The sequence below is a fragment of the Taurulus bubalis genome, assembly GCF_910589615.1.
Source record: "Taurulus bubalis genome assembly, chromosome: 16".
NCBI classification, from domain to species: Eukaryota; Metazoa; Chordata; class Actinopteri; order Perciformes; family Cottidae; genus Taurulus; species Taurulus bubalis.
In genome coordinates, this window is record NC_136604.1 from 13,756,722 (window position 1) to 13,768,742 (window position 12,021).

The 12,021-nt window shown below is 40.4% G+C and overlaps 1 protein-coding gene across 4 annotated transcripts in view; it reads left to right on the plus strand.

Annotated features, from left to right (window-relative positions):
• The window catches only part of vps50 (VPS50 subunit of EARP/GARPII complex), a gene marked incomplete at its 5' end in the record, with an annotated part of 91,130 nt that overhangs the window by 15,274 nt on the left and 63,835 nt on the right, over positions 1-12,021 (plus strand). For all 4 annotated transcript variants that reach the window (XM_079232182.1, XM_079232183.1, XM_079232184.1 and 1 more), the window contains 5 exons: positions 298-351; positions 5,520-5,590; positions 6,744-6,861; positions 7,347-7,382; positions 7,775-7,857. In XM_079232182.1, the coding sequence (XP_079088308.1) occupies positions 298-351; positions 5,520-5,590; positions 6,744-6,861; positions 7,347-7,382; positions 7,775-7,857 (362 nt within the window). The remainder of the gene's footprint in view (positions 1-297; positions 352-5,519; positions 5,591-6,743; positions 6,862-7,346; positions 7,383-7,774; positions 7,858-12,021) is intronic.

A 12,021-nucleotide genomic window follows, 5' to 3' on the forward strand; every position in this document is an offset into this window, starting at 1 on the left:
TCTTTTGATAATTACAATTTCACCTCAGATGTGAGTCAAGTTGGTAGAAGGCACAAAAGACAGGGGAGAGCATTAGAGTAATGCTATTGAGAAAGACATTGAATGAAATTAAACTGAGAAAGGGAGATGCTCTTTTAAGAGATTTGGCTGTATAGAGCTCTGGATACAGACGTCTGTGCCATCGTTGGTAGCAAGATAGCTGTGATCCAACTGTTTTTGTTTGGTGACATTTGATCGTTCCCGTTTTTATGTTCTAATCCTCATGTTTTTCCCCTCTCTCTCTTTCTCTCTGTGTAGGTTTCTAAAAAGGTCGCCGATCTTATTCTGGAGAAACAGCCTGCTTATGTCAAGGTAAGCATCCAGTGTTCACTGATGACCACATGAAACAACCCTTTCTGTCTTTTCTCATCTAATTCCAAACCATATCAGTTATATATTTTTTTTAAATATTTTTTGGGGGTGCTTGGCATTTTTTCTTCTTTTTATGTTTGGATCAGGTTATTTTGATGTCGGTGGACGTGTTCCTATGAGGTTTGATTCCGCCCTGCCTGACTTAACCCTGCATCAGCAAACCTCAGGGAGAGCGAAATAAATTCAGAGTTTGTTTTGTCGTTTCTGCCACTTTGGATTGCACTTGAAAGTTCTTCCTCAACGGCTGGTCTCGGTAATTTCAAATAAACTTAGCAAGAACTGAATATGAATTGAGAGAACTGAATCTGGAAGTATATTGAGAGCAGAAGTTGCAGGGAACCAAATTATTTCTGTCCACACATTTTTATGGAAAATATAATTTTGACAGACTGCAGGACTCATGTTTGAGTGAGAGCATGTTTTTGTCCACTAAGGGTTGTTGAGTGGCGCCCGTGCAGCTGCGCCACTGGAGCACATGCTGCAGGATTTCCTCAGTGAAATGCTTTCAGGTTAGGGAAATCCCTCCTTCAGAAACTCTGGTAATTTCAGTCTCCAGTAGGGCAGCAGAGCATGAGTTCAACCTTCAAAACAAAATGACTACGACCGCGAGAAGTCGTCTGTCCGAGGCAAAAACTAATTACAGTCGCCTCTGGAGCAATCTCCTTTGATGTGTTTGATTACGGTACACACAAGCGAGCACCCAGTTTACGTCCACGTGGACCAGGAGGAAGGTTTGAGTTCCTGCTAGGCTACAGAGAGTCAATTGAGTTCAATTATTTTAAATTGTTTGTTCATATATTGATTGTCAAAATGGCACCGTTCCTATTTGCCGGTTTAGACACGATGGCTTTCGCTGTCTCTGTACATGATTTTCTGGCTGCAACAAAGTGTGCTTCAAAATAAAAGTGCGTTGGCAGGAGACCAAATATTTGTGTATGGCTAAATGTGTGAGAGAGTGCGTCTTGGATGGATTGAAGGAGTTGGTCTTTTTGATTTATTTGAAGTCCCATCAGATGCATCATTATTGAAGTATATCAAATTTGTGTCCCAGCAAAACAAAGCAGATGAACTGACCGCTTTAACAAATCTGTATGTAGTGGAATTGTAGTGGAATTACCATTATTGTTAAGCTTTCTGAAGGTCAGTCTATAAATAGCAAATTGATCATTATTTCTGTGACTCGGCAGAGTCAAAATGACAGCAGGGCTTATTAGCAGACGTTGCCAGGGATTTCGGGGGCATTTCCAATGACCCATCTCAGCCCTCATCCACTCGGTCTACAGATGCCCTGTGGAGTTCAGAGGGCACTTCAGTTTCTACATAAACACCAAAAAAGCATTGACCAACTTCGTACTGACCTCTTGATTTGCAGAATTGTATGAGTGTGGAGTTTAGTGCGTGCCAAATGTGCTTAACCTGCATCTCCGAGGCTCCCCTCACTGTTCAGTGCACCTTCTTCTATAAGAGGCTTCATCAGTTTCTCCACCTTGTTTTCATCCCGAGGCGTCTTATCTCCTCTGTGATATTTTATCAAACATGTACACAAAAATACACACTGCTGCAGAAACACAGCCACAGGGCACAATGCCACTTCTCCTCAGTGCTTCTGCGTATAACACATTGGTGGAAACATAAATTGTGCAAACACATACACCCATGCCTCAGTGCCTGAAATAATGGCCCACTAAGCATCATGCTGTGAGTCATATAGTTATGTAGTAACTAACCTTCCTTCTGTTGGGCCCTGTGTCTGATCACTGTTGCTACACACACACACTCGTAAAGGGTCAACAGTGCGATCCGGAGCGATGTACGCTGGAGGCATTATCATTGATTCATTTACAAATGTTGATTACTAATTGATGATGTATATTCTTCAGGAGCCAACATTTAGCTCATCTTTTCTTTCATTCTTGTACTTCTACAATTTAATGTGGTATTCTGAAGTGACCATATGCCAAATTATTGCCCATGAGTTTAAAGTGTGATCCAGTTAAATTGCTAGATCGCTAAAACATGGAGCGTGTCAATTTAAAATGCCAGCCCTCTCTTATCTCTCCTGGTGGAAAGAGACGGGTTAGAATTGATTGGCCAACTGCATAACCACTTGCTAGGAAAGAAAGATTGCTTTTTTTTTGGAGTCCAAGTTGAAATGAATTTGCACCAGGTACCCCTGACAAGGTCATTCAACACCATTGGAAAGGGGTTTGGACTGGTATTCAATTATTTTCCACTGGAAACACGTATTTGTCACAGTTCCTGTCTTTTTGTTTGTGTTCTCCAGTTGCCTTCTTTGAAAAAGATTCGTAATTTGGCAGTCATACCTGACAATGACATGGGGGTCTTAAGGCCCTTTCATCTGGGAGACTAAATTGACAGGGAACAGGGGGGCTAATATGGGTGGGGGTTTGCAGGTATGGCCACATACCCTTTAGGTGACTGTGTGGGAATGTGTAAACATACACCTACTATATGCATCATTAGAATGAATAGGCAGGATGGGTAACAGGGAGCCAATGCATAGCCAATGGTCTTGAGGCTCACATGGATGACCTCTTATGAATATATGAATAAAAAGATCTAAAAGCTAAAGAAAATCTCCCTTTTGAGTAAACATCTCCCCCTCATTGACCTACACTTCCCACACTACTGCCAGTTTGTGGAAATTGTAGGAGTGTAGTTTCCTTGTTGTATAGTTGCTTGTATGTGTAGTGTACAGTACTGAGAGATCCACAGCATATCTACATTTATGTGTTGTTATTTATTGGAATTCAGCCTGTCTTCACTTGAAGATTCATTCCTCGCTTTTAAAAGTCTTCCCAGTCATGCGTACCGACTCTTTAACCTCTTTTATCTGCTAAAAACTGACAATTGTCAATGTCCACCTCTGTGCACAGTTGCCGTTGCACAGTCGGAGCTGATTTAGTCAGGTTAACTGTAGCTTACAGAGAGGATAGATGGCTCAGAGCAGTGGTAAATTGGAGCCTCAGGCTACATACTGAGCACTCAGCATGATGACCTTGTGTGTGTGAGTGTGTGATTCTGTTTGAAGCTAAATATGCTAAATGCTCGTGCCTCTGTGCATGCCATGCCGCTGATTTGGGATGGACCAATGCGATGTCTGCGGATCCGACACCGATTCCTGGGGATTGGATATCGGCCGATACCGATTTGATATTAGTGTTTAATTAGTAAGCCGTATTCCTCACTTTGTAGATTGACTGGGGTCATTCTTATATAGGCGTGACATTGCTTTATTGAGTATTATTTTAGTGAAAAAAAATGTAGCAAATACATACACAGATATAAATTCACTCAATTGTCATGTATTGAAATAATGGTATGAGATTCCCGAGCCAGCTATTAGAGTCAGTATTGGACCGATATCCGTTATCAGATATCAGTAACGATGCGTCTCTACCGCTGATTAATCTCCAATCAGGTATGCAGCCTAGGAGAGGGAACGCATAACAAAAATCCCCGAGCAGAGGCTTTGCACAGCACTGATGTCAACCATTGACGGGTTTTGCATCACTTTTATGATGTAGTTAAAGTCAGGAATTTGGGATTCTGCTACAGCTTGATCCCCTCTGACCTTTTTATGAGTCAGGCTTTAGTGAATTTCAAACTATTGCGAAGTCCAGACGTAATTATAAAGTTCCATTGGTGTGGGTGCGAAAGACGCGGCTGCACTGCTTGCAGTATGCGAATCAGTCTCTAAATTATTCGTCTGCTCGACCCGGTGTGTCAGCCGCGTCCCAGTCAGGTTCCACGGCTTTGATTGCAAGGGCATTTTCTGAGGACACATTTTAATGTACGTTTGAGTACAAAGGCCACTGGGGTACCTTCTTGTATGAATAAACTGTTTTAACCTATGCTTTTGAAGGCTTTATGGACAGTTGCTCTTAGATGTTTGGGTAATATTTGATTTGAAAAAGCATCACTATGCAAGTTATCCATAATTTAAGGTAATTATAGATCTAAACAGTGTGTTGATATCTCTGCTAATAAAGGTTTCGTTTTCGTGAAACCAATTCTTAGAATTAGATGTTGTCGATAGTCCTAATTTAACCGGCCCTGAGCAGAAAAACGGTCGCATGGTGCATGTCCCCTCAGAGAGAACCTGGGCTGTTGAATGAACCCTTGTAAAACAGTTCTGAGGGCTTGTCATCGTCTCAACACTCGAGATCATGAGGGCAGATTGGTTTGAATGGGATCATTGATCCCGTTCCCACAGCTGAAGTGCCACTTTGGTGCTATTGTTGTTGTTTTTATGGCTGTGGAAAATTAATTTCCCCGGACTATATTCTGTGTGTAAGGGGTTGTTTCATGGATGACAGTGTTATGAGAACATTTCTGTGAGCACAGGACCTTTTTTTTTGCGGAGAGGTGATGCAGCATAAACATTAGGATTTAAAAAAAAAACAACAACAAGCATCTCCCACTTCAGGTGTGTCATCTGGCAGATCAAGGAAATAAAAACCAAGAGAGGAATAGGAAAGTCACCCGGTCCTACTTTTGACTGAGGGAGTGTCGCTCTCAGCAGAGGTCACTAAGGTGGTATAATAACTGAACTCTCAGACCAGAGAGCCTATTGATCCTTTTTCTAAATGTCAAAGCTCTGGAGAAAGGAAGCTTTTCTCCTATTATCTGTATTTTTGCAAGTTGTTCCTCTGATCGACAATACACTTTGGCACTGATGATGCCTGTTTTACCATAATGACATCATCTATATGCTCACAGCAGGATGCATATCAATGTAGAGTGCTCTCATGAATGTGTCTTTGTGTGTGTGAGCATTGCAGTTCGTGTCTGTGCAGTAGTTAGCTGGGTAAATGGCATTATTACAAGCATATTTCACTGGCAACTACATTAATACACCAGTCTAAAGATATCTTTGTGTCCTATAGATTTTAAAAGCCCTCAGTGTTATAATAAGGTGATGGGGTGTCTTAGCATAAGATAGATACTTCAGCAGTTTTTGTTGCAAATATTAAATAATTCTTTGGATATTCTAAAACATTAACTTTGAAATGTTCTAAGGTTCCCAGATAACAGTATGCTGCGTTTACATTTTTTTTTACCACTCATTTCTTCTTTGTTCACAGGAACTGGAGCGAGTGACTGCGTTACAAACCAATCTGCAGCTGGCAGCGGTCATTTGTACTAATGCAAGGAGGTAATGCTGTTCCACTACATACTATTCACTAAATGAAATGGCACATTCTAATGCATCTGCATATTAAGTGCTTTCCTCATACCCGAGGATAATGTTCCTTCCCTTCATATATCCTCCGTCTGTTAAAATGGTCCAAATTCAAATTAATGTTTCTCTTGTTTCCTTCAAATAAAGTAGAAATAAAACACATCCTACCTACTCCACATGGCACTCTGTGCACTACATTATGTTATTTATTTGTTGTTTAGGCTTGTTGTTACAACTGTAGCTCAGTGGTTAGCATGCCCGTCTTTCAGTCAGAGGGTAAGTGGTTCTAGCCCCGGCTCCGCTAGTCCTTTTCGTTGCGTCCTTAAGCAAGACACTTAACCCCAAATTGCTCCCCGTTGCTGTGTCTACGGTGTATAGAGCAAAACATGTAAGTCGCTTTGGATAAAAGCGTCAGCTAAATGAAATGTAATGTTACATTGTACTGGGTGACCAGTCAAGTATTTAGTAATGGTATGCTGTTGTGTTGTAATTTCTTCATACATATTCTTTTTGTACATTTTCTTTGTAATGATTATTAATTTAGAATGCTCAATTGTACATTTTGCTGAGTCTTAAATATAAAAATCTTAAGCCATTTATAATAAGAATGTGTCCAAATATGCAATTTTGTCAAATATAGATGTGTATATTCAGTGTATGTGTGTGTATGTATGTATATGTATATGTGGATCTATAAAAAAAAAATATATATATATATATATTATTTTTTTATAGATCCACATTGTAGTTACAGATCATTATATATATATATATATATATATATATATATATATATATATATATATATATATATATATATATATATATTTTTTTTTATTTTTTTATTTTTTATTTATTTATAGATCCACATTGTAGTTACAGATCATTATTTTTATCTATCTATCTATCTATCTATCAGGTGGAACCAACAACCATATATGTTTGAGTGTGTATTTTTATAGATCCACATTGTAGTTACAGATCATTTCCAGCGTACAGCGTAGTTCCAATAGTGTATCATTAAAGCTCATCATTATTTATTGGACTTTTAAATGCTTGCTAAGCTCAGTAGTATGTATGTGTGTTGATGCTATGTTCAACCTGTGCTGTGTCTTCGTGTGTGAAGGCAACTGAGCATGGCGAAGGAGGGATTCACAGAAGCCAGCTTGGGTCTCTTGTCCAATCAGAGGAGGCGACAGCTGCTGACAGGCCTGCTTAAGTCACTGAGGACCATCAAGACACTGGTAAAGAATTTACTTTCTTTACATTTCATAGTTATTTTTGTGCTGTTGTGGTTCATTTAATATATATTTCTGAACTACAACGTGATTTATTTAGAGTTTAGTCCCGTGGGAAGTTTTTGATTTTCATGTTCGTGTTATTTTGGTTCACCTTGGGAATCTGACCTACCTACGACAAGACTCTCCTCAGAGTGGTCTCTGTCTGTGTAACACTGTTGGGAAACAAATCGATGTATTCTACAGTAATCATTGCAACCGGTCCTCCGCACATGGTTTAAAAGGAAAGTTTATCAAACATTCTCTGTTTTAATTATTTACTTATTTGCTTTGATCATTTGCTCTAACCCTAATCATTAAGATATTTGACCAACATGGTCATCGCGGGAAAGCGTGTAACTTGTGTTGAACTAGTTATTTTTTAACACTTTGCCCAGATGTTTATTTGATGCTGTATTCATGTCTTCCTTTTACCTTTCTTCTTCTCACAGCAAAGAACAGATGTAAGACTCAGCGAGATGCTTGAGGTATTGTATTCATTTCTACACACACACACAAACACACATGCAGAGATATGTTTATTTTTGACTTAAAAGGTCAAACATCAGTCAGGATTCTGTATTGCAAGCCAAACCCACACAAAGATGAGACGTTCCCACAAATGCGTATCTATTGTGAAGGTCAGTTGTAGCACATGGAATGGATTTGACTGCCACTGGGTCTTATCCTGGTTATCCACTGTGTATCTTCGGTAACAGACATTTTTAAGACCATCAATCAAAACTTGATGCAAACGTTACACAAATCACTGGTATGATCCAGCGGTTACTTCTGAAATATATGTTATTAATAAAGTGCTTTCATATTATACTGTACTGTTTTTCATACATTTAATTACCTCAATTCTCTGTTCCTGTAGGAGGAAGACTATCCAGGTGCAATCCAGCTCTGTCTGGAATGTCAAAAGGCTGCCAGCACCTTCAAACACTATAGCTGTATCAGGTACAGTATGAACAGATTGATAGAGCGAGATTTAGTTGTATCCAAAAGAGAGCGGGCATGGACTTCATTTTCTATAGTTGAATGGAAAGGTTTTTATTTGAATCATTTGTTTTAATAGTGCCCAAACACAACATAATACATCTTCTTCTCTCGCTCCTTCTATGTAAGACAAGTGAAGGATCTATTTCAGATTCTGTGCGTATGTACATCAATGCAAACGTGGACACATTGGCTACCTGACGGGCAATTATCTGTGTCCCTTTGTTTTCCTGTGTAACTGTGCTCAATTTGTGGCAGCAGGTGGGTGCTGCAGTGGTCATTTGTGTGTATTGATTAAGGATTGATCAAGGATTCACATCACTGCTGACTTCCTGCCTCTTCCTACTACACCACGTACAGAATCTGACAGAGTACTTTGTGAAGAGGTGTGTGGGAATGAACGTCTTTAGCTGCTCCCAACACATGCCAGCAAAGCACAAATATACGGTATTACTGTAATTTTTTGCTGTTTTGTCATGCTCTGCAAAGAGTGTGTTGGTCTAGTTCCAGAAAAGAGCACTGGTGTCACAAAACAGTGAGCTCCATGTCAACAAAGCTCCATGGAAACTCACTGATATAGATCTTTTAAACAAAACCTCAACATTTTACCACTTCACCTGGCTGTGACAATGCCGTTTCAATGTGTGACTGCTGCGAAATGAGGATCGTAATGGTATTTAAATTAAATTATAGAATAGCTATAACTTTGTGATTCTGTTTAGGCCGGCAGAGAAGGCTTATCAGGCCCTGACGGCCCGCCACTACGTTATGCACAGGAGATCGTTGTGGTGCGGAACATTCCCTCTCCTGTTCTTTCTCACTTGCAGCTGCTGTTTTTGTTTGGATATCACGTATAGCGTGTCATCCCTTTACCATTCTCTGCATTCCCCGTCCATGGTATTGCTCCCTGAACGTGCTGGGATGTTGGTGTGCAGAATCGTTTAATGATAATATCCATTGCAACCAGCCTGTCAATGAGGGAATGTGATTGTGGTCATCATAAGAAGAAGCACTTTCTTTTAGTGTCTCTGTATTTACGTGCGGTCTGGGTATGTAATCAAAAATGTCTGTTGCAGATGTATAGACATTGTATTGCCCTCTTCACCTTTGCTTTCCTCTGCAATATGCTAATACTGCTTCCTGGATATAGCAGATTTTAACATTGGTGCATTGATCACACATCTGTCATGCACATTGTACTTAGGCTCCCTGCCAAACATTGCTAGAGCCCTGACTGCAGCATTGTTCTTCCCCAAGGAGCTAGTTGCCGGTCTGCTGCACTAGTTTAACCTTGTAGCTATGCACTTCCATGCGCTGCTGAATGCCACATGGATGCTTTCATACCTGCCTCTCTTTTGTCTCTGTCCCTGACCTATTAAAAGTCAACATTGTTTTACACAGCCTTATGCTTCGTCTCAGTCTATTTCATTAGACTTTGTGAACAATAAAAATCACTGGAGACACATAGAACATGCTAGTTATTTATTTTTTTACCAGATGTCATACAACTTGTCTCTGGGTTTTCCTCAGTGAAGCTCCTCCAGGTTTCTTTTTTCAGCTAATTGCAATCTTAGCATTGAGGAAGGGGGATTGTTCAGGTGTTCTAATGTATTTGAAGGACAGGCTGTTCAGCTGTACCTCCAAGAGGACCGAAGTGTCGGAAGAGGGGCAGAGGGCTGCTACGTTTTATCTGTGCAGAATGCCCAACGTGTCCGTGCAAGCACTGCAGCAGTTCACAGATTTATTCAGAGCCACAGCCGTCCTGCTCCTCTTTGTGGTTGTAGTATATTTTCTTTTGAAGGCTGCGTGATTGTATGTCAGTGCATATTTTTATGAAGTTCTCCTTGTGTACGAGCGGTCGTTGTGTGTCACTTAGATTTGTGTTTACTTGTACCGTAGTGCTTTATTTATCATTATAAAGGGCTCTCAGCACTCTCTACAACAGCCAGACTGTAAGACTTGGTCTGAACAACATGTTGTTTCTGTTTTAGTTTTCTTTTACTCTGACAGGTTTGGTTCCACACATACAAATTCAGCTGGACCACAGTACTTTAGCCTTAGTCAATTTCAGAATTTTCTATTTGCCAACATCATTTTTTCATTTACAATTGTATGCTTGGAAGAAAGAAGATGCATAACATCTTTTTTCATGATGAGCACCAGTTATCTGCTTCCAAAAGGGTTGGATTTTTCTGTATATGCAACTGGACTTAAAAGTCAGTATAACATACATCCTACTCACAGCTTATTATATTATTGTGATAGCATGTATTTAAGAGTTGGGATGAAGCACAGAGAAGTCTAGAAGTCTAACTAGACAAACAAACAAAAGGTATAATGGAAACTAATATGAAATAGTTTTCTTATGAGGCAGCGTCAGGGTGTCAACTCTTCGTGACCTCGGAGCCCATAAGTCAGAACTGCACCCATAGAGAAAGGCCCACAACACTAGAGATGCCAAAGCTATGTATCTAAATATTGCATAAAACTTTGCACTTATAGAAAACAATCGGTGGCAAAAAAAATCTGAGCATCATGCAGAACTCTTGAGGCACAGGAGTCCATATTTTGTCAATTGGGTATGTCAGCAGTCGCTGTGTAGGGACTTGCCTCAAGGTGCCGTGGACACCTATTGCCAGCGATAATTGAAAATGGGGTTTGAAAAACCACTCCCTGATTTCCACATAACTATTTAAATCCTTATGTTCCCTGCAGGGAACAGCTTGTTAATTAGGCTTCGCTCCTCATCTGTTATTTATGCATTCTGTCTGATCGTGGAAGGATGCCAGTATGTGGGGAGGAGCTTCATCTGCACACGCATGTACACCCCCTGGACCGTGGGATTTGGCAATATATTCATAGGATCAAATTTTGTCACCTGAGTTATTGGCTTTGAGTTGACCTCTTGTGTTCTTCAAAAGCTTACCGGGTTCTTAAGGAAAAAAGAGAAATACTCTTATCTGCTTTCTAGCCAAGAGTTATATGAGTACATTGATACCACCCTCGTGTCTGTAAAGTCAATATAAAGCTTGAGCCAGCAGGCTACTAACTCAGCTTTGCATAAAGACTTGAAACGAGGGAAAACTGCTGGCCTGGCTTTGTCTAAAGTTCTAAACTTGCAACATCTATTTTATTCTCAACAAATGCCAGGCCAAGTCAGTGACTTCCTCACATGGCCTCGCCAAGAAATAGTGAAAGAACTTAACTCCCCATTTCTGTTTTTATGTGGATTTAAAAAAACAAAACATGATATGACATATTCATTGTAATACTTGATCTTCACATCATGGAAATCCCTATGCCACACACATGGATGCTTGGTGCAAAATAAGTCAAACAACCCACCTTGATCTTCTTTAATGTGTGCATTTCAGTCAGCCATTCTGTGATGTGATGGTCTAGTGTTCTGGGAAATTGCCGTGGTCCGGCCTTTTGTTGTGTAACAGGCGTGGAACGCTACAAATCAAAGTTGAGCTGGTATCAATTTATTTTCAGTGCTTTGTTTCACTCTGTTCCATCCTCCCAAAATGCCGTGAGCCAGTTCCTAGAGCCATTTTACGTCATAATTACGTCAACGAGCGCTTCAGCAGCTCTTTAACAGCAACTCGCCGACAATGGCTCCGGCCATGCCAATTTGCTGCTTTTGTCGCTTGTAATGTGAACTTCGCCTCAGGTGTGTTGGCCCATGAGTGCAACGGTCTTCCGGGATCGCTTCTTTTCTCTCATATGCTCTTCCAATACTGTTCAGTTTGTGGTTTAGCTTCTGTTACTCTACCACACTGCAGCGTGGGAGTATAAAAGAAAGTTCTTCGATGAACAGGGCATTTATCCTGTTGGCCTCTGCTCCTCTGCTGTGTCCCCTCAGTGTGGCTGCCAGAGCTGAACGCCTTTGTTTAGCATTCTCCTGGGCCTTACATATGGACATTCAGACGCGTTTCTTTAGGAGCCAGGACCTGACATTGATCCGCTCAACCCAATGTAGTTGAGCCAACTTACTTACTTGACGTGTTTTGTTTTTCTATTGGCTTCCAATTGTGGTTTCCTAGGGGAATGAGAATACTGGCTATCACTGAGCTTGTAGCTAAACATGTCTCATGTTATCATGATGTAGTGCATACCAACACA